The sequence below is a fragment of the Haematobia irritans genome, chromosome 2 (assembly GCF_050003625.1).
Source record: "Haematobia irritans isolate KBUSLIRL chromosome 2, ASM5000362v1, whole genome shotgun sequence".
NCBI classification, from domain to species: domain Eukaryota; kingdom Metazoa; phylum Arthropoda; class Insecta; order Diptera; family Muscidae; genus Haematobia; species Haematobia irritans.
The window spans coordinates 29,018,769-29,043,337 of NC_134398.1; the positions used below are offsets into that span (position 1 = coordinate 29,018,769).

Sequence of the window (24,569 nt, forward strand, 5' to 3'; positions counted from 1 at the left end):
AAAATTTCGTCAAAATTTTATTTCTATAGAAAATTTCGTCAAAATTTTATTTTTATAGAAAATGTTGTCAAAATTTTATTTCTATAGAAAATTTTGTCAAAATTTTATTTCTGTAGAAAATTTTGTCAACATTTTATTTCCCTAGAAAATTTTATCAAAATTTTATTTCTATAGAATTTTTTTGTTCAAAATTTTATTTCTATACAAAATTTTATTTCTATAGAAAATTTTGTCAAAATTTTATTTCTATAGAAAATTTTGTCAAAATTTTATTTCTATAGAAAATTTCGTCAAAATTTTATTTCTATAGAAAATTTTGCCAAAATTTTATTTCTATAGAAAATTTTGCCAAAATTTTATTTCTATAGAAAATTTTGTCAAAATTTTATTTCTATAGAAAATTTTGTCAAAATTTTATTTCTATAGAAAATTTTTGTCAAAATTTTATTTCTATAGAAAATTTTTGTCTACATTCTGTTTTTATAGACAATTTTGCCAAAATTTTATTTCTATAGAAAATTTTGTCAAAATTTTATTTCTATAGAAAATTTTGTCAAAATTTTATTTCTGTAGGAAATTTTTGTCAAAATTTTATTTCTATAGAAAATTTTATTTCTATAGAAAATTTTTGTCAAAATTTTATTTCTAGAGGAAATTTGTGTCCAAGAATATTAATTTTTCTGTGTACGATTTATGTATTTCTCTTAACTACTAGCAGGTGTTATTTAAATGGTAATCAAATTTCATAAAAATTTCAATATTACAAAAAAATTGTGGCTAAACCACTGTAGTATAACTGTATTTATTCTCTTATCAAGATTATATTGTTCCAATTTCTTTGCATTTACTTATAAACTAAGCCAAGAGCATTGAACACAATTATGTAATATTTCGTATTGTATGCGAAGCAACGGGGACCAATGGGTGATTTAAATATACTCCACCATAGGATGAGGGTATAATAAATTTGTCATTTCGTTGGTAACATATCGAATGAATTTTTATTGGGTTGGGTAAACTCGATATGAGGATATTGTATATTTAACTTGGGAACGGAACCATTTGAACCGATCTTCATAAGTTTCATAATATCCACCATGTTTTTATAAACACCACTTCAAATTCAATATATTGTTAAGTTTTTTCAAAGGAAATTATTATATATAATCCATGGTGATGGGTTTTTAAAATTCCACACGGCCGACCTTAATATGCATATGCTTGTTTCTTGCTCCATTGACGCTATCACCAAAAATTTGAAATCTTGCTATTGCAATTGAGTACTCATTGTTTTCCAATATCAATGCAAGTTCTCCGGTATTATCAAAGGTTTCAGAATTTGATTAAAAAAAAAATAGAAAAATCGATGTTTGTTAATTGTGTTATCTTTCCACTACCAAAAAAAAAAGATCAAAATAAATGGATTATTAATAAAACCATAGTACATGGTAGATTTTTGACCTCACAACAATTAGTTTATGGTTTGGCAATATTGCTTTATTTTCATTGTAATGGAGATTTGTTTGCTTTATGATTTTTCTAATAAAAGCCTATAATAATAATTGCATTAAAAATTCAATTTTGTCAAAATTTTATTGCTATTGCAATTGAGTACTCATTGTTTTCCAATATCAATGCAAGTTCTCCGGTATTATCAAAGGTTTCAGAATTTGATTAAAAAAAAAAAAATAGAAAAATCGATGTTTGTCAATTGTGTTATCTTTCCACTACCAAAAAAAAACGATCAAAATAAATGGATGATTAATAAAACCATAGTAAATGGTAGATTTTTGACCTCACAACAATTAGTTTATGGTTTGGCAATATTGCTTTATTTTCATTGTAATGGAGATTTGTTTGCTTTATGATTTTTCTAATAAAAGCCTATAATAATAATTGCATTAAAAATTCAATTTACCGAGACTATAATAAACGTGGATGACCATAGACCATCATTGTTCAACGAAAGAATGAAATTCCGGCTTCTAGATAAACACATAATAATTTTTCAATGGAATCTGCAGCAACATAAACCTCAACATCATCATTTTGAATGAACTCTAGTAGCATAGACTACACTAAATTTCATAATTCCGCTTACTATGCCACAAAAAAAAAAAAAAAATATTCCAAAATAAACTTTTCATGCTTACAAAAGAATTTTTCATATACCTATGAGCAAAATGAATAAGGAAACTGTATTCACTGTGACTACATAGTGAATAAAAAAATTCCTTAGGGTCAGTTTTTTTCACTGAAAAAATATAATACTTTTTATACAATATGCATTTTTCTTATTTACCTTTTGGGAGAGTATTTGCGGCGAATAGCAAAATAACCTAAGTACAAATTTTATTTATAATATTTGTAAGTCAAGATATGTGGTTGGAAATCCATTAGAATTTTTTTTTTATAAAATCATGATTAATCAATTATAGAGATTATTAACTGGCTAACAGATACAGGGTGAGTGATATGTATTGCAACCAACTTCAGGTTGCTATCTTTTCACACAAAAAACAAAAAAATCTGATTAAATCACGAAATGAATTGATCCAATTAATTTTTTTAATTGGAATGTCTTCAATCACAGAAATGATATGATTAATTGAAACAAAAATCAATCACAAAAATATATTTTTTTAATTGTAACAATTAATTTTTTTTATTGACTTTGGTTTGATACTATCATTTCTGTAATTGAAGACACTTCAATTAAAAATTAATTGGATAAATTAATTTCGTGAAGACAACAAATATTTTTATGTGTGTATATTTGAAGAATTTTTATCTTAAATTTAAAGGTTCAAAATTTTCAGTTAATTATAAGGATCAAAAATACAAATCTTTACTTTAAACAATTTGCCTTAGTTCAAAGCTTTGACAAAGGGACGCAAATTTCAAAATTTGTGTCCTAAATTTAATAATTTTTTTTTGAGACAAAGAATTTAAACGTTATTTTAATTAAAATTTCATTATTTTAAAGAAATTTCTCCTTAATATTTTGTAAATTGCATAATCTAAAATTAAGGTTGCATAATATTTTATATCACGTAAATATGTATTTCAGTGTAGAATCAGTTCGTAAGGCTCTACCTTCTCTAGTGAAAATTACATTGAGATGATTACTATTAATTAAGTCCTGAAATGTTGGCGAAGACACTAAAAAATGAGGCCCTATCTACAGTTGATGCCTAGATTAGGTTAATTAAAATTAATAGTAAATTATAACTCCTGAACTTTGCCCCAATTTTATTTCTATAGAAAATTTTGTCAAAATTTTATTTCTGTAGAAAATTTTGTTAAAATTTTATTTCTATAGAAAATTTTTTCAAAAATTTATGTCCACAAAAAATTTCACAAAATTTTATTTCTATAGAAAAGTTTCTCAAATTTTGATTTCCATAGAAATTTTTGTCAAAATTTTATTTATATAGAAAATTTTCACAAAATTTTATTTCTATAGAAAATTTTCACAAAATGTTATTTCATTTCATTTCATTTATTATCGTACAAAGTGATACAAAAGTCAATAAATAGACCTAAAATCCTGCATCACACAAAATTGTAATAAAATATAAACTTCAACAATGGTATATATAAAAAAAAACTAGATAAAATCTTTAAGACAATGGTGTAGTAAATAGAAATAATAATAAAAAATATTTATAAATAGTAAAAATACTAAATGTTAAATATATATTAAGATATAGTAGATATCTCATACTAAGCGTTGAAAAAATGGCTCCCCAGCCAAAGGACTTGCAAATGTGTATTTAGAGTTATGGAACACCCGTTGATAATGCGTTAACAATGATTATATTCGTGGTAAAGAAAACTCCAAAAACCTAGCTCTAAAAGTATTAATAGGAAAATTGAAACTACGAAGGTTTAAAGGTAGTCTATTCCATATACGAGCAACGCGGACAATGAAGGAACGTTCACATATAGAATGCGATATACGAGGCAACATAATCTGTGGATTGCGAGTCGATCTGGAGAAAAACACCTTATCAAGAAAAAACAACCTAGATCCACAATGGATGGCCCTATAAAAGAAGATCAGGTTCCGCAATTGAACGTACAGTGCAAAAGGCACCCCAAGGAATTCAATAGCTTGTTCCGAAACGTGGTCAAATCGACCCAAACTGAACACAAAACGTACTACCATATTGTATATCCTTTCCAGCCTATGCATATTCTCCCCAGTCGTACCGGAAATCACTTCAATACAGTAGCAAATATTCGACATAAGTAAACCAAACGCAAGTTTTCTCCTGACAAACAAGGGTAAGTACATGTTAGTACTGTAGAGCCTACGTAGGGAAATTAATACCTTCGAAAACAAGTAATCAATATGGGCCCCAAAATTAAGTTTTCCGTCTAGAAAAACACCCAAACATTTCATCACATCAACACCTGTAACTGGCGTACCTTTATAAGTAACATCAATTCTCCACGGCTGTTCAAGTACTGGTCCAAAAAGCAAGTATTTGAATTTCGAGACATTGACATCTAAATTATTTGACTCCAACCAAGTACCAACCATATTCAAGACACAGTCAACACTTGTTTGAAGCTGAGAAATACAACTATTATGGAAAAAGAGATGGATGTCATCAGCATACAGAAAAGGAATACAGTACTTTGGAATGCAGCTACACAGGTCATTAAGATATAGAATGAAAAGCAATGGACCTAGGACCGAGCCCTGAGGAACGCCACTACTAATTGAAAGTGTATCGGACGTAATGCCATCAAATTGGACAAATTGGGAGCGGCCTGATAAGTACGAAAAAATCAATTTACAGGCATCAGAACTAAATAAAAATTTGGTCCTCAATTTACCAATCAGCTTAATGTAATCTACCCTGTGAAATGCTTTGGTTAAAGCATAGAAAATTTTCACAAAATTTTATTTCTATAGAAAATTTGCACAAAATTTTATTTCTATAGAAAATTTTCACAAAATTTTATTTCTATAGATAATTTTCACAAAATTTTATTTCTATAGAAAATTTTCACAAAATTTTATTTCTATAGAAAATTTTCACAAAATTTTATTTCTATAGAAAATTTTGTCAAAATTTTATTTCTATAGAAAATTTTGTCAAAATTTTATTTCTATAGAAAATTTTGTCAAAATGTTATTTCTATAGAAAATTTTGTCAAAATTTTATTTCTATAGAAAATTTTTTCAAATTTTGATTTCCATAGACATTTTTGTCAAAATTTTGTTTATATAGAAAATTTTCACAAAATTTTATTTCTATCGAAAATTTTACAAAATTTTATTTCTATAGAAAATTTTAACAAAATGTTATTTCTATAGAAAATTTTCACATTTTATTTCTATAAAAAATTTTGTCAAAATTTTATTTCTATAGAAAATTTTGTCAACATTTTATTTCAATAGAAAATGTTGTCAACATTTTATTTCTATAGAAAATTTTGCCAAAATTTTATTTCTATAGAAAATTTTGTCAAAATTTTATTTCTAAAATTATATTTCTATAGAAATTTTTGTCAAAATTATATTTCTATAGAACTTTTTGTTAAATTTATATTTCTTTAGAAAATGTTATTTCTATAGAAAACTTTCTCAAAATTTTATTTCTATAGAACATTTTCTCAAAATTTTATTTCTATAGAATATTTTCTCAAAATTTGATATCTGTAGAAATCTTTGTCAAAATTTTATTTCTATAGAAAATGTTGTTAAAATTTTATTCTTATAGAAAATTTTGTCAAAATTTTATTTCTTTAAAAAATGTTGGCAAAATTTTATCAAAATTTTATTTCTATAGAAAATTTTGTCAAAATTTTATTTCTATATAAATTTTCTCAAACTTTTATTTCTATAAAAAAAAATTGGAAATCTTTTATTTCATTCGTTTTTGTTTTTTTTATTGTTGGTTTGTACTTTAATCATATTTGTTGTTTTGATCTCAACTTTAAAACCATTGTGTTGACTAAACTACAAGAGGAAAATAATGTTTGTCAAATGTATTTATTTCTATAGAAATTTTTGTCAAAAATTTTCTCAGAATTTTATTTATATAAAATTTGTGAAGACCTCTTAGTGGAAGAGGGATTTTTTGCAAAATCTACCAAAACATCAAGAATTCGACAAATCTACCAAACAGTGAAAAATCTACCAGTTTTGGTAGAATTCTACGTATTGTGGCAGCAGTGTTCGCAAGGGGTTAAATCAGCAACTCCAAATGATTTTGTTAACATTTTTTTGCTTGCATTATAGGAAAATTACAACGTTAAGCAATATCGTAGGTCAGTACATAATATGGTGAGTTTGGTATGTGATGCTGTCAGTCTGATAAACTCGGAGAAATTCAAAGGGAAATGGTAAAGAATATTAAAGAAAACAAGGCAAGTAGCCTTGTCTACTTGTGACCACAAAAGGTATGGAAAAGTAGTCTCGAGAGAAGATGAATTGCTTGCAACGAAAATTGTTCGGGGGGGGAAAATTCACAGCAAAAGTTCAATGACATTTTAATGACCAGCATTGAGGTATTCAAATTCATCATCTTGGATAAATAAGAAGCTATGTTGTTACATAATTCTCTAGGGAACTCAAACTGTTTGTTTTTTGTAGGCTCAATATACAATACAAAAAATTTTCCTGTATTATTGTTCTGATTATCCCCCTTGGCTGGGAGTTATGCATGTTTTTGTTTTTTTTTTGCTATTGTTTGTATTTATTACAATAATTTAAGGTTTGAGGCAAATATAATAGAACACGCAAAGTTTTTATATTCGTTTTTCATGTTTAGTTATAAACATGACAAAAAATATCTGATATAGTTTTATTGTTGTATTAAACACTCAAGGAAAGGCAGATAGTAAAAAATTGGACATGAGACACGTTCGGCTTGTTGTGCGTTCTAACTTCTTTATTCCATCGTACCTTTTTTTATTCCAGGAATTTTTTTCTATAGAAAATTTTGTCAAAATTTTATTTCTATAGAAAATTTTGTCGAAATTTTATTTCTATAGAAAATTTTCTCAAAATATTATTTCTATAGAAAATTTTGTCAAATTTTATTTCTATAGAAAATTTTGTAAAAATTTTATTTCTATAGAAAATTTTGTAAAAATTTTATTTCATTTTGTCAAAATTTTATTTCTATAGAAAATTTTGTCAAAATTTTATTTCATAGAAAATTTTGTCCAAATTTTATTTCCATAGAAAATTTTTATCAAAATTTTTTTTCTATAGAAAATTTTGCAAAAATTTTATTTCTATAGAAAATGCAGTCAACATTTTTTTCTATATAAAATTTTGTAAAAATTTTATTTCTATAGAAAATTTTGCCAAAATTTTTTTTCTATAGAAAATTTTGCCAACATTTTATTTCATTTTGTCAAAATTTTATTTCTATAGAAACTTTTGTCAAAATTTTTTCTATAGAAAATTTTCTCAAACTTTTATTTATATAGAAAATTTTGTCAAAATTTTATTTCCATAGAAAATTTTCTTAAACTTTGATTTCTATAGAAAATTTTGTCAAAATTTTATTTCTTTAGAAAATTGTGCCAAATTTTATTTGTATAGAAAATTTTTCTCAAAATGTTATTTCTATAGACAATTTTCTCAAACTTTTATTTATATAGAACATTTTCTCAAACTTTTATTTATATAGAAAAATTTGTCAAAATTTTATTTCCATAGAAAATTTTCTTAAACTTTGATTTCTATAGAAAATTTTGTCAAAATTTTATTTCTATAGAAAATTGTGTCAAAATTTTATTTCTATAGAAAAATTTTCTCAAAATTTTATTTCCATAGAAAATTTTCTTAAACATTTATTTCTATAGAAAATTTTGTCAAAATTTTAGTTGTATAGAAATTTTTGTCAACATTTTATTTCTATAGACAATTTTTTTGAAAAAAAATTTGACAAGCATCCTTTCCCTGTGTTGGTTAAACTGCACTTGTAGTTTTGTCAATGCATGGTTTTAAGCTGAAATCAAAAACAACAATAATGATTGAAGAGAAACAAACAATAACAAAAAAACGAATGAAGATAGAGGAAGCACGCTCAAAAACAAACCCAGCCAACTACATTCAAATCGATGACTTGAGTTTAGCAAAAGGAAAAGAGATATGCTTGCAAATTTGTTTAGGCAGTAGCCGACTATCAAACCTTTTTTCGGAAGGTTCAAGTGTAGTTCACTTTGGGTTGAGTGAATTACCCGAATTTATTCTGATAATTGGTTGATAGTTTCGCTGCAAGTAGAGGATGCTGATGATGAATGTGGTAATTCCGAAACAACTGTACATCCAACCATCTTGCAGTCTATAGGGCTTTGCCCAAATAAATTTGACAAACATACTTTTCATCTGTTGGTTAAACTACAATTGTAGTTTAGTCAATGCATGGTTTTAAGCTGAAACCAAAAACAACATTAAAATTTTGTTTCTATAGAAAATTTTTCTCAAAATGTTATTTCAATAGGAAATTTTTCTCAAAATGTTATTTCTATAGAAAATTTTGTCAAATATTATTTCTATAGAAAATTTTGTCAAAATGTTATTTTTATAGAAAATTTTGTAAAAATTTTATTTTATTTTGTCAAAATTTTATTTCATAGAAAATTTTGTGAAAATTTTATTTCTCTAGAAAATTTTGTCAAAATTTTATTTCCATAGAAAATTTTTATCAAAATTTAATTTCTATAGAAAATTTTGCCAAAATTTTTTTCTATAGACAATTTTGCCAAAATTTTATTTCTATAGAAAATACAGTCAACATTTTTTTCTATATAAAATTTTGTAAAAATTTTATTTCTATCGAATTTTTTTTTATAGAAAATTTTGTCAAAATTTTATTTCATTTTGTCAAAATTTTATTTCTATAGAAAATTTTGTCAAAATTTTATTTCCATAGAAAATTTTTATCAAAATTTAATTTCTATAGAAAATTTTGCCAATTTTTTTTCTATAGACAATTTCGCTAAAATTTTATTTCTATAGAAAATACAGTCAACATTTTTTTCTTATAAAATTTTGTCAAAATTTTATTTCTATAGAAAATTTTGTCAAAATTTTATTTCTATAGAAAATTGTGTCAAAATTTTATTCCTATAGAAAACTTTTCTCAAAATGTTATTTCTATAGAAAATTTTTCTCAAAATGTTATTTCTATAGAAAATTTTGTCAACATTTTTTCTACATAAAATTTTGTAAACATTTTATTTCTATAGAAAATTTTGCCAATTTTTTTTTTCTATAGGAAATTTTTCTCAAAATGTTATTTCTATAGAAAATTTTGTCAAAATTTTATTTCTATAGGAAATTTTATCAAAATTTTATTTCTATAGAAAATTTTCTCAAACTTTTATTTCTATAGAAAATTTTCTCAAACTTTTATTTCTATAGAAAATTTTGTCAAAATTTTATTTCTGGTGTATTTGTAAATAGCTTACCCATGTTATTATCGTTAATTTGTTGTTGTTATTTTATTACTCTGCTCCCCCATTCTTAAACTCTATTTTTGGCCAGAAAAAGCGACGGCATCCAGGAATACGCAGTGGATTTTCCAAATATAACACATATACACACACACTATTGCCGACATATTCATAAATATTTGTTCACCACACATTGTACACTAGACGGACCTGCTGACGACATATTTTGCTAAGCCAATGTAATGAAAAAAATCTATTTAACAACACAAATTAGGATTGTGTGTGAAAAACTTTAGCTTTACGTATTGAAAAATTTGAGGCCTTTTATGTCGAGCCTTATGTCCAAGACCGAGTTTCTGTTAAAATGGCATGTAATGTCCAAATCTGAACAGATTCTTGTTAGGACTGATAGCTTAATCCTATGGGAAAAATTTAGTAAGTCATTTTTTAATAAAAACAAATTAGTTGAAATAATTACTATTAAAATATTAATATTTTTTTTAATTGAATTACAATTTTATTTGGAAAAATATTGGTGATATTTTTTTCTCTTTTTATATTAAAAAAATCTGAATAATTTTTTTATCAACATTAAGAAAAAGATTTTATTTAATGCTTGAATTTATTTTTTTTTGCTAGATAAAAATATATGTTTTAAAATTTATTAATATCACTCTTCTGACCAAAGGCCTAATATGAACAATTATCTTACCCTAAAACTTCTATTAATGGGGAAATTTTCTGGCGTCAGTTTTCCACAAAAACACACACATAAATATACCATTCACATAACTACGTCGATTGGTCGTAACATGAAAGGAATGCCTTTGAAGCTTTGGAGCCATACAAAATTGGTTTCCTACTCAGGTTTTGTTTTTAGCTGTACGAGTACAAATTCGTACTCCTTGTGGGTCTGTGTGTCGTTATTACTTTGCGTAAATGTTTAAACCAATACAGTTCACCAAAAAAAAAACGGACTGACTGACTAGCCGACTATTGTTGATCCAGTTCCATTGTAATGGTATAACAGTCGACATATGTGTTCTAGTATTGTATGTTTCCGTTTCCCTTTTTATTTCTTTTCTTTCTATGCAGTTTAGATTCCAATTTATTTAACAGGCCTTTCAGGTTATTTGTTTGTCTTTTGTTAGTACCCTATATTATGGGATGGAGTATATTCGATGCGGCGCTTATATAGGGCTATTCTCTCAGTCTAGTTCTGAAGGATCGTGTTTTTTCTGATTAGTAAAAAAAATTCTTTAGAAATAAAATTTTAACACAATTTCCTATAGAAATAAAATTTTGAAAAAATTTTCTATAGAAATAAAAAGTTGAGAAAATTTTCTATAGAAATAAAATTTCGACAAAAAATTTCCAATAGAACTAAAATTTTGTCAAAATTTTATTTCTATAGAAATAAAATTTTGACAAAAAATTTTCTATGGAACTAAAATTTTGACAAAATTTTCTATAGAAATAAAATTTTGACAAAAAATTTTCAATGGAACTAAAATTTTGACAAAATTTTCTATAGACATAAAATTTTGACAAAAATTTCTATACAAAAAAATTTCACAATTTTCTATAGGAATAAAATTTTGGCAAAATTTTTATAGAAATACAATTTTGAAAAAAATTTCTATAGAAATAAAATTTTGACAAAAATTTCTATAGAAATAAAATTGTGAAAAAATTTTTTATACCAATAAAATTGTGAAAAAAATTCCTATAGAAAAAAAAATTGAAAAAAAAAATTCTATAAAATACAATTTTGACAAAATTTTCTATAGAAACAAAATTTGGCAAAATTTTTTATGGAAATAAAATTTTGACAAAATTATTATTGAAACAAAATTTTGACAAAATTTTATATAGAAATAAAATGTTGACAAAATTTTCTGTATAAATAAAGTTTTGACAAAATTTTTTATGGAAATAAAATTTTGACAAAATTTTCTATTGAAATAAAATTTTGACAAAATTGTCTATTGAAATAAAATTTTGACAATATTGTCTATTGCAATAAAATTTTGACAAAATTTTCTATAGAAATAAAATTTTGACAAAATCTTCTACAGCAATAAAATTTTGACAAAAAATCTTCTATGGAACTAAAATTTTGACAAAATTTTCTATAGAAATAAAATGTGTACAAAATTTTCTATAGAAATAAAATTTTGACAAAATTTTCTATAGAAATACAATTTTGACAAAATTTTCTATAGAAATAAAATTTTGACAAAAAATTTTCTATAGAAATAAAATGTTGACAAAATTTTCTATAGAAATAAAATGTTGACAAAATTTTCTATGGAAATAAAGTTTTGACAAAATTTTTTCTATGGAACTAAAATTTTGAAAAAATTTTCTATAGAAATAAAATTTTGAAAAAATTTTCTATAGAAATAAAATTTTGAAAAAAATTTCTATAGAAATAAAATTTTGAGAAAATTTTCTATAGAAACAAAATTTTGCCAAAATTTTCTATAGACAAAAAAATTTTTGACAAAAATTTCTATAGAAATAAAATTTTGAAAAAAATTTCTATAGAAATAAAATTTTGAAAAAAATTTCAATAGAAATAAACTTTTGAAAAAATTTTCTATGGAAATAAAATTTTGACAAAAATTTTTCTATGGAACTAAAATTTTGGAAAAATTTTCTATAGAAATACAATTTTGAAAAAAATTTCTATCGAAATAAAATTTTGAGAAAATTTTCTATAGAAACAAAATTTTGCCAAAGTTTTCTATAGAAAATTTTCTTTTTTTTTTGACAAACATTTCTATAGAAATAAAATTTTGACAAAAAATTCTATAGAAATGAAATTTTGACAAAAATTTCTATGGAAATAAAATTTTGACAAAATTTTCTATAGAAATGAAATTTTGACAAAAATTTCTATTGAAAAAAAATTTGACAAAAATTTCTAAAGACATAAAATTTTGAAAAAATTTTCTATAGAAATAAACTTTTGAAAAAATTTTCTATAGAAATAAAATTTTGACAAAATTTTCTATAGAAATAACATTTTGACAAAATTTTCTATGGAAATAATATTTTGACAAAATTTTCTATAAAAATAAAATTTTGACATAATTTTCAATAGAAATACAATTTTGACAAAAATTTCTATAGAAATAAAATTTTGACAACAATTTCTATAGAAATAAAATTTTGAAAAAATTTTCTATAGAAATAAAGTTTTAACAAAATTTTCTATAGAAATAAAATTTTGACAAAAATTTCTATAGAAATAAAATTTTGAATAAAATTTCTATAGAAATAAAATTTTGAAAAAAATTCTATAGAAATAAACTTTTGAAAAAAATTTCTATACAAATAAAATTTTGACAAACATTTTTTTATCTTATGGAACTAACTTTTTAACAAAATTTTCTATGGAACTAAAATTTTGACAACATTTTCTATGGAAGTAAAATTTTGACAAAATTTTCTATGGAAGTAAAATTTTTTACAAAATTTTCTATGAAAATAGAATTTTGGTTTGGTAGTTGTTTGTTAAAATTGTCTCCTAATTTTGGTAGATATAGTTGGATTAATGTTATTAATCCATAATGCAGGGTATTGAAGCTTCGACCTGGCTGCTCTTAACTTTATTGTTTACTTGTTCTGTGCTTCCTCCCCGATTTATGTGTATATTTTTTTGCTTTTTTGCCAGAATTCTTTTTTTCTTTGCTTTCTTACGTTTAAACGTTAAACAAGTTGAAATCATATTGAGGAAGTTTTTTTAGATAAATAGGTCAGTAGTGTGAAGGACTATAAATATGTAAGAGAAAAGACGGGTTTATAATGGTGGTGGATAAAGTTAATATTTGAATATGTGATGAATGCAGGCGCCTTATGGAAAGTTCGTTTGGTTTTAATGTTAAGGCTTAGTTTATTCCTTAATGCGAGAAAGAAATTAAAGTAGTGATTTGTTAAGCAATAAAATGTTACTGAGACTTTGGAAAATTTATTGCGTGGAAAAGTGAATTTATTTGTTGGCATTAAATTCAACGATTAGCAGTTGAAATTTTTATTCAATATTTTATAAACATTTTAATTTAACTTTGTTGGCAACAAAATACCCACTAAACTTTGAATATACATCTTGAAACTATCCCAATCCACTATAGTAGGAAAATTTTATTTCTATAGACAATTTTGTGAAAATTTTATTGCTATAAAATTTTGGCAAAATTTTATTACTATAGAAAATTTTGTCAAAATTTTTTATTTCTATAGAAAATTGTGTAAAAATTTTATTTCTATAGAAAATTTTTTCAAATTTTTATTTCTATAGAAAATTTTATCAAAATTTTATTTCTATAGAAAATTTCGTCAAAATTTTATTTCTATAGAAAATATTGTTAAAATTTTATTTCTATAGAAAATATTGTTAAAATTTTATTCCTATAGAAAATTTTGTCAAAATTTTATTTCTATAGAAATAAATTGTTTTATTTCTATAGAAATGTTTATCAAAATTTTATTTCTATAGCAAATTTTGTCAAAATTTTATTTCTATAGAAAATATTGTTAAAATTTTATTCATATAGATAATTTTGTCAACATTTTTTTCTATAGAAAATTTTGTCAAAATTTTATTTTTATTGAAAATTTTATCAAAATTTTATTTCTATATAAAATTTTATTTCTATAGATAATTTTGTCAACGTTTTATTTCTATAGAAAATTTTGTCAAAATTTAATTTCTATAGAAAATTTGGTCAAAATTTTATTTCTTTAGAAAATTGTGTCAAAATTTTATTTCTATAGAAAATTTTGTCAAATTTTATTTCTATAGAAAATATTGTTAAAATTTTATTCCTATAGAAAATATTGTCAAAATTTTATTTCTATAGAAAATTTTGTCAAAATTTTATTTCTATAGATATATTTGTCAACATTTTATTTCTATATAAAATGTTGTCAAAATTTTATTGGTATAGAAAATTTTGTCAAAATTTTATTTGTATAGAAAATTTTGTCAAAATTTTATTTCTATAGAAAATTTTGTCAAAATTTTATTTCTATAGAAAATTTGGTCAAAATTTTATTTCTTTAGAAAATTTTGTCCAAATTTTATTTCTATAGAAAATTTGGTAAAATTTTATTTCTATAGAAAATATTGTCAAAATTTTATTGCTATAGAAAATTTTGTCAACATTTTATTGCTATAGCAAATTTTGTCAAAATTTTATTGCTATAGCAAATTTTGTCAAAATTTTATTTCTATAAAAAATTTTGTCAAAATTTTATTTCTATAGAAAATTTTGGCAACATTTTATTTCTATAGAAAGTTTTGTCAAAATTATATTCCTATAGAAAATTTTTTCAAAATGTTATTTCTATAGAAAATTTTGTCAAAATTTTATTTCTATATATAATTTTGTCAACATTTCATTTTTATAGAAAATTTTGTCAAAATTTTATTTCTATAGAAAATTTTGTCAAAATTTTATTTCTATAGAAGAATGTTAAAATCTTTGGATCCAATTATTTTTTTTTTTGTGTAGATGAAAACATATATTAATTTAGAAATTTCGTTCAAGTCGATAGTTTGTTTCGTTTAGATATTAGCTTGATTTCAACAGACGAACGGAAGGACATCCCTGTATTGACTCCGATTTTTACCACAACCCAGAATTTATAAAAACTTTGTGGGTTCTAAGACCAGTATTTCGATGTGTAACGGAATGACAACGTTAATAAATCAAAAAATCATTGGCGCCAAATCATAACCACGCTATAGTTAATACTTCTGATAACAATTCTGAGATTTATACGAAACACTTCTTTAGCGTTAGTTAGCATTGACCGAACATATCTAAGATTTCCCATGGGAGACACAAAATCTTTTCGAATTGTAACTTATGTTTAAATTTAATGTGTGAAAAGTGGGTCAGGTCATACATTACGATATTAGTCTTATATGAAATTTCTTATCATTACTCAGATTATGCAGCTCATAAGTTTTCAAAGAGTAATCTTATCAATTGGTAGCTATGACTAAACCATCCATTTCATCGTCTATTGTAGACGGGTGTTAGGTACGGAATGATAAATATTTTTTTGCAGGGTTTGAAAATATAATGAAACCTATTACAGTTCTAGAGGGTGTAGATTCCCTAGTAAGTGGGTTCAATATATCTGAACATGTTCAGTTATATTGTTTAAAATATAAGAATACAAGGGCGATCACGCTCCGAGTTCACATACCATAACAAAAAAAAAAAAGAGAAACACCCCTATTTCCATATTTCCGTCTTCACAAATCAGTGGACTAATTAAGTTTTGTTGCTTAAAATCCCAGCGAAAAAAGCGTCACCAAAAAAGTAGTGAAAATGTTCTTTTTTGGATCTGGAAGCACGGTTGATAGAATTCTACCAAAAATGGTAGATTTTTTACTTTTTGGTAGATTGGTAGAATTCTTGATAACAGGTTGGCTGATAAGTCCCCGGTCTAACAAAGAAATGCACATTTTTTGTCAAAATTCGTTTTTATTATTCATGAGCGATAAAAGGATTATAACGACCTTCCACTTTTTTGATACCATTTTGGTAGTACTCCTGCGGCTTTGCCTTTAAATAGGCCTCAGTTTCGGCGATCACCTCTTCATTGCATCCAAATTTTTTCCCTGCGAGCATCCTTTTGAGGTCTGAGAACAACAAAAAGTCACTGGGAACCAGATCTGGAGAATACGGTGGGTGGGGCAGCAATTCGAAGCCCAATTCATGAATTTTTGCCATCGTTTTCAATGACTTGTGTCACGGTGCGTTGTCTTGGTGGAACAACGCTTTTTTCTTCTTCATATGGGAGCGTTTTGACGCGATTTCGACCTTCAAACGCTCCAATAACGACATATAATAGTCATTGTTGATGGTTTTTCCCTTCTCAAGATAATCGATAAAAATTATTCCATGCGCATCGCAAAAAACAGAGCCATTACTTTGATAGCGGACTTTTGAGTCTTTCCACGCTTCGGAGACGGTTCTACGGTCGCTGTCCACTCAGCCGACTGTCGATTGGACTCAGGAGTTTAGTGATGGAGCCATGTTTCATCCATTGTCACATATCGATGGAAAAACTCGGGTGTATTACGAGTTAACAGCTACAAACACCGCTCAGAATCATCAACACGTTGTTGCTCTTGGTCAAATGTGAGCTCGCGCAGCACCCATTTTGCACAGAGCTTCCGCATATCCAAATATTGATGAATGGTATGACCAACACGTTCCTTTGATATCTTTAAGGCCTCTGCTATCTCGATCAACTTCATTTTACGGTCATTCAAAACCACTGCGTTCACCGTCCTCCGTGCTCATTTCACCACGCTTGAATTTTGCATACCAATCAATTATTGTTGATTTCCCTGGGGCAGAGTCCGGAAACTCATTATCAAGCCAAGTTTTTGCTTTCACCGTATTTTTCCCCTTCAGAAAACAGTATTTTATCAAAACACGAAATTCCTTTTTTCCATTTTTTTCACAATAACAAAAGTTGCTTCACAAAAGACGCTATATCTCACAAACTAATTGACTTACAGACGTCAAATTTTTACACGAATCATTTGAAGGTTGGTACTATATAAAAATAATATGCATTTAATACTAGCGACGCCATCTATGTGTCAGACCGGGGACCTATCAGCCAACCTGTTATTTCGGTAGATTTTTGCAAAATATTCCTCACCAAATTTTGACAAAAAAATTTATATAAAAATAAAATTTTGACAAAGAAAAAAAATTCTATAGAAATAAAATTTTGACAAAGAAAATCTATAGAAATAAAATTTTGACAAAAAAAATTTCTATAGAAATAAAATTTTGACAAAAAATTTCTATAGAAATAAAATTTTGACAAAATTTTCTATAGAAATAAAATTTTGACAAAATTTTCTATAGGAAAAAATTTTTTTTTGACAAAAATTTCTATAGAAATAAAATTTTGAAAAAATTTTCTATAGAAATAAAATTTTGAAAAAAAATTTCTATAGAAATAAAATTTTGACAAAATTTTCTATAGAAATAAAATTTTGACAAAATTTTCTATAGAAATAAAATTTTGACAAAATTTTCTATAGAAATAAAATTTTGACAAAATTTTCTATAGTAATAAAATTTTGACAAAATTTTCTATAGAAATAAAATTTTGACAAAATTTTCTATAGAACTAAAATTTTGACAAAATTTTCTATAGAAAAACATTTTGAAAAAATTTTCTATAGAAGAAAATTTTGATAAAATTTTCTTTAGAAATAAAATTTTGACAAAAGTTTTTAAAGAAATACAATTTTGACAACATTTTCTATAGAAAAACATTTTGAATAAATTTTCTATAGTAGAAAATTTTGACAACATTTTCTATAGAAATAAAATTTTGACAACATTTTCTACAGAAATAAAATTTTGACAAAATTTTCTATAGAAACAAAATTTTGACAAAATTTTCTATAGAAATAAAATTTTGACAAAATTTTCTATAGAAATAAAAATTTTGTATAGGCATAGAATTTTGATAAAAGTTTTTAGAGAAATAAAATTTTGACAAAATTTTCTTGAGAAAAAAATGGCAAAATTTTGATCAAAAACATCAACATAAAATTTTTTAAATGTGGTAGATTCTTGGTAAATTTTTCTTAAAATTTTGGTAGATTATTTTTTGGACGAGTGACAACCGTGTCTAGAAGTGGTGAAAAATTGGCGCAAAACCAATGAATTTAACATGGGCTTGTCATGGGACGGATGCGCACAGTTTCAACAGCCGTTAAACTGAATTTGCATCACTTCTTATGGTGTGATCCAAAATCAGTATGTGGATGCGAGTTAAAAAATTTTGTAATATTTTTATGATTTTTATGGCATTCTAACGTTTATCTGAAACGTTTGACATCAAATATATTTAAAATTGCACAAATTTTCTAGAATGGACTTATTATTTTTTTCGACCAAATTCGAGTTATAAAAAATTGAATTAAAATAAGTTCTTGTGTGGTTAAAATAAATAACATCTTTGGGAGGACATTTTTGGCAGTGCTTTGGAACAACTTCCAATTTTTTTTGCTGAGTAATAGGGGGAGCAGATGGCCTAATAAATTTGTGCAATATAATATCCTGGTCAAAGACAATACACGTAGGAAGATGAGAAATTGGCTACTGAGCACATCAAACCATTTACGGTGTTAGATGGTTTTCGTTTATCGAACCGACCACGTATACGACAAGTATTGACATAGCATTAAAATGCAAATAAAAAGAAATTAAGTGCAGGAAATAAATTTCCATAAAGGGGAAAATGTATTTTATTTTTGTTGTTGCCTAATATTTAACACTATTTCATTAAGAAAATTAAGTTTTTCATTTCAAAAATAAAAACGAAAAACAAATAAAAAAATACAAACATGTATGGAACTAACACCGTCAACGTAACAGTTGGTGTGACGCATGCCAATTTCCCATCTTCCTACGTATATTGATCCTGGTTTACATATATTTTGTTCAAAATATAAATAGCCAAGGGGGTAAACAAAAAAAGAGGGGCGCTTTTTACCACCAATATTCAATCCAAATTTTAAATAAATATTTTTTTAGGTCGAAAGAGAATTAAATATTATGTCGTAATAGCAAGCCACCGATTTACGATCGTAACCGGATAACCGGTTATTCGAGCGTACTAAAAGCTATAGGTATCACATTTCAAATGAGGTTTTTCCTGCTATTGGCATAGATTCTTTTTTAAAAAAACGCTTATTTTTGAACCGGGTTTTTTACAAAACCTCCTCTTAATCAATCATCAAGTGTTCGATGTAGAGGTACTAAGTAACGGGTTGTGAAGTGCAGCCAACACTTCCACCTATCCGCAAAAGTTAAATTAAGGCAGATATGCCTTATGCTCTAATGAATTTAATTGCATCCGTGAAAAGTGGAATTTTCCATAGTAGACTATTATATTAATTTTTAATTGAAAGCTGTTTTTCGGGTAGAATAAAACAAAAGCGGCATTAAACCGGTTATGGAATCCAGATTGTAGTGAACCGATTATTCGGAAAATCAATTTTGCAAAAAACATGCGAATTTTTGGAAAAATATTAAAAAAAAAAAAATGGACTGATAGTCTTAGTGAGCCTGAAATATCTGCCACTATACTTAACCTAATATCTCCGGTTCTAAAACAATTTCGATATAAAAAGCACCACAGGCGATTTTTTTTAACCGGATATGGATACAAATTGGTTGATATTTTCGGTTCTAAGACGAATGTATATGTACAAAGTGCCTCAGACGAAAAAGTGTTCCTGTTTCAATTGATATAAATCAGTAAAAAGGGCGACATCGCGCGATTTTATATGATTATAAATATAAATCGGTTATAATTTTCGTCTATTGAAGAAATTAAATAAAAAATGGCCTGCAGGCAAAATGGATTTTAAACAAATCGTGCGATTAAAATTTTTTTTTGTGTTTTTGTAAATCGGATATGAATATAAACCGGTTAATATCGCCGGTTCTAGCGATATCAGCGTAAATAGAGATATCAACTTAACCCTCTAATGCCCAAGCCCGCCTTTAGGCGGACTTCATTTAATAAGGAAGCTTTTAGTGAAACACACCTTAAGACAACAAAAAAGGGCAAAATAAAAAGAAAACTTATTTGAAACTATTCAAGAGTCTTTGCAGCATATGCTTAGTTCTCTTGCTTTTGTGTCGTTAACATTGAAAATGTAATCAGCTGGCTAAATAATTGGGGCATTAGAGGGTTAAATTAAACGTAGTAGCTAAGAAATGCAATCGGTTAAGCACCATTATATCGAATAGTATTTGAGTAGAGTTTCAAACGAAAAGTGTTTCTTTTTGTAGTTCATATTTCCGGTTGTAAAAAGCGTGACAGGCGAATTTTTTTTACCAAAAATCGCGCTTTTGTTTTTCATTTTCTTTGTAAACCGAATATGAATATAAATCGGTTAATATCTCCGGTTCGGTGTGGAGTTATGAAGAAGTTAAATAAAGAAACTGCGGCACATTTCTTAAAAAATCGTGCGATTTTAAGTTTTCTTTGTAAACCGGATATGAATAGAAACCGGTTAATATCTCCGGTTCTAGTGTAGACATCAGCCTAAATTTTTACTATGGCGGATAGGTAAACGTGTTAGCTGCGAAATGGAATCGGTTATGTATCACATGTATATCGAGTAGTTTTTGAGTTTTGAGCTGTTTTGTAAACCAACCGGTTCCAAAAAATATCTATATCCGGAACCGATCGATTTATATTTAATTTGAAGGGTCTCATCATTAGCTTTGAAACTAATCGGTTCACCAGAACCGAGTTTATAAATTATCATATACTTAGACCTTAGAACCGAATACCCGGTTACACGGTTACATCCGCCAGGAAAACAGTTTTTGCTGTAATATTATTATTAACTCACCTACAAGCCAATGGAACCAATGGCAATGTCTGCTTAATGGATGGGCGTAGATTCTGATTTCGTTTCTCGGGCCACACATGATCGAATTTTAATTTTAGCCCATATTGGGGAATTGCGGTAATTTCATTGTGTTGCTGGTGTTCATCATAATTAGCACTGACCGAATCCATATTTCCAAAGTGACGCCGCTGTCAATGTACAGATTCAGTTGTTTTTTGGAGGAGGGGAGGTATGAATGGATGGATATGATTCGAAACAAAATTTGATTGTTTGAAGTTTGGGTTATTATTGATAGATTGATTGATGGATACTCTCAATAACACGCACACACATACACTAATATACAAGCCACACGCACAATTTCTCTGATCCAAATGCAATGTTAACAAGTGGCAAGTGAGAGCTAAATATTAAAGTGGAAATAATTTTTTTGTTTTCTATACTGCGCGTGTTTCACTTTAATTTTTTATTTTTTCACTGGGGAATGATTTTGTGACGCATTTATGTGAAGGTATTTCTGTTTGTTTGGTAGAAAAATATTAAATATTTAATACAAATAACCTACGTTATGATGGTTAAATATAATATTTCTCTAAAAGAAATTTCTCAAAAAATTCACTACTATTGTTTGTTTGTTTGCTTTTTTTCGCTCGTTGTTTGGTGCCTCTTGACTTTTGTTGCTGTTGTAAAGGAATTTGGTTATAATGCTGCCGCTATTTGTGAATGGCAATTATAACAAAAATTGCTTTATTTATATTTTTCCACTTCCTAAGCACCCAATTCACTCACTCCTCATATGACAATTACACACAATGTTTGTTTGATTGTCGAAAATTCCGACCCGTTTCAATTAAACTGAAGCGATTGACTCGAGAAACTCAACTAACAAAGCAAATTACTTGGCATTTATTTAGCAGCACTTTATCATAGACAATAGAAATACATAGATGTCCCACTCTTCTCTTTAAAAAAAATGTGTCAGTTCCAAAAATTAATTTTCTGACATTTCGTTTTGTTTTTTTTCGTTAAGAGAGATTCTTTTGTATTCGTTGTCCATTCACAATTAATTTTTTATGAGGAGTTTTTTATTACAGAACACCCTGTTGTGTTGAAAAGAGTACCAAAAATCTCTCAATTCTCTTGATTTTCTTCGTTTATTCTTAATCTTCGGAACTGTCAAACTTAGTTTGACACCCATGGGACATCTATATGAATCTATCATAGACAATAGAAATACATAGATGTCCCACTCTTCTCTTTAAAAAAAATGTGTCAGTTCCAAAAATTAATTTTCTGACATTTCGTTTTGTTTTTTTTCGTTAAGAGAGATTCTTTTGTATTCGTTGTCCATTCACAATTAATTTTTTATGAGGAGTTTTTTATTACAGAACACCCTGTTGTGTTGAAAAGAGTACCAAAAATCTCTCAATTCTCTTGATTTTCTTCGTTTATTCTTAATCTTCGGAACTGTCAAACTTAGTTTGACACCCATGGGACATCTATATGAATCTATTGTCTATGGAATCTATTGTCTATGGTAGAGAACAGCAATATTTTATATTTATAAACAGAGAGCGCGACATCGAACATATGTTTGTCAAACACGAAATACAGCTGTTCTCATAGTTTGAAAACTACTGTATCTGTGTAACCACTCAGTGCAGTATTGTCTGATTAGGGGATTTTCCCCCAAACTGGGGAATTTTTTGTTCTTGCTTCGGGGATTTGACTGGTGTTAAAACCAGCGTTGCCATAACGAAATTTTATTTATGACCAAATTTTTTCCAAAATCGGACCAAAATTCCCTGCAGCGGACCAAATTTCCAATTTCGGATAAAAATGCCTTAAAACGTATATTATTGTTATAAATAGTGCTCTTATTAAAAAAGTAAAGTAAACCAGAAAGGGTATAATTTAGCGGTTGACATAGTAATCAAAACGTCGACTTTTCAATGTTTTTAAAATTTGGGAAAATAGACTTTTTGAAAAGGTCGAATTTTAAAGTCAATTTTAGTTGACATCAAAAGTCGAAATTCAATATTACAAAAAATTGATTTAAACTTCCGACTTAGATGAAGTTAAAGACCACGACAGTCACGCATTTGGTTTATATTGCTTTTGCCTCATGAAGTCCCTACTTGAGAGAATACAATAGGTATCCGAATTTTGATCCAATTTAATGTAGTGTTGCTTCGCATCCATAATTTTATGCGGAAAATGTGGTCCATATCGGTCCATATTCTTATATACTCGTAGCTCAATCCTAATATTCCACATTCGAGTATTGGGGTTAAAATTGGGGGTAAAAAAATATAAAACCTGACCCAAGACCTAAAACGAGAAATTTTCATTCGATTTTCTGTGATTGAAATGGTATCTAATCCCACACTGAAAAAAAGCATTCACGGTTCCAAAGATTTTGTCTTTGTCCTTGTCGACTACAAGGGAAAATTATTTTATGTTTCAAATAAACAACGACTTTAAAATAAAATGTTAAAATATATATATTTTTAAACGCTTTTTAGTTTTGTACTCAAGATGCAAAAAGCCAACAATACTATAGACAATTTCATTAATTTTGCAGATTTTTAGAAGTATTAATAGAAGTATTAAAGCCAAGTTTACTTAAGTAAAACGAAATTTTCGTTCATGTTAGGATACCTAATTTTAGGTCGAATCGTTTAACTATAAAGACAAAACGACTTCATTGAAAAGTTTAGCGACTTTTGGACAAGGAAACAACTTTATAACAGAGAAATGAGTCTCCTATGCTAAGCAAAATTCGCATTCGTATTTAATAACACGAAATATTCGGTCTCACGACAATATATTTTTCAGTGCATAGATACTATTGAATATGTGATAAAAATTTTAAATACTAGAAAAATTATAAAATTATAAATTTATGAAAATGGACCAAATTCCGTTTGGTCCGACCATCGGACCAAAATTAAAAATTAGAAATCTTTTGGACCAATTTTGGTCCGATCGGACCAAAATGGCAACGCTGGTTAAAACAGAAAGTGTAATAGCGATCAAGATTGCCACTCGTGGTAAAAATAATCTACCAAAATTTAAAGAAAATTTTACCAAAAATTTATCAAACTTAAAAAAAAAAAACATCATTTTGAAGTTTTTGATCAAATTTTTGTATTAGTATGAAAAAAATGTTTCAACATTTTATTTCTATAGAAAATTTTAACAAAACTTTATTTCCATAGAAAATATTTATCAAAATTTTATTTCTATAGAAATTTTGCTTCTATAGAAAAATTTTTCAAAAATTTGATTTCTATAGAAAATTTTGTAAAAATTTTCTTTACAATGTAAATAAAATTTTGTCAAAATTTTAAATCCATTGAATATTTTATCTAAATTATATTTCTATAGAAAATTGTTTCAAAACTTTAAATTCATTGAATATTTTATCTCAATTTTATTTCTATAGAAAATTTTGCTGAACATTTTATTTCTATAGAAAATTTTGTCAAAATTTTATTTCTATGGAAAATTTTGTCTAAATTTTATTTCTATAGAAAATTTTGTCAAACATTTTATTTCTATAGAAAATTTTGTCAAACATTTTATTTCTATAGAAAACTTTGTCAAGTATTTTATTTCTATAGAAAATTTAGTCAAGTATTTTATTTCTATAGAAAATTTGGTAAAAAATTGTATTTCTTTAATAAATTTTGTCAAAATTTTA

At 26.1% G+C, this 24,569-nt stretch overlaps 1 protein-coding gene across 4 annotated transcripts in view; it reads right to left on the reverse strand.

The window, feature by feature from the left end:
• The window catches only part of LOC142223840 (non-lysosomal glucosylceramidase), a 61,269-nt gene extending 39,497 nt beyond the window's left edge, over nt 1-21,772 (reverse strand). The window contains exons 1-2 of one of the 4 annotated variants that reach the window (XM_075293679.1): nt 21,653-21,772; nt 20,864-21,380 (exon numbers count right to left, since the gene is read on the reverse strand). In XM_075293679.1, coding sequence (XP_075149794.1) covers nt 20,864-21,033 — 170 coding nt within the window. In that variant the 5' untranslated portion in view covers nt 21,034-21,380; nt 21,653-21,772. Of the gene's footprint in view, nt 1-20,863 lie in introns of all 4 variants that reach the window. The other 3 variants (XM_075293680.1, XM_075293678.1, XM_075293682.1) reach the window with 3 other exon arrangements.
• Between the last annotated feature and the right edge of the window lie 2,797 nt (nt 21,773-24,569).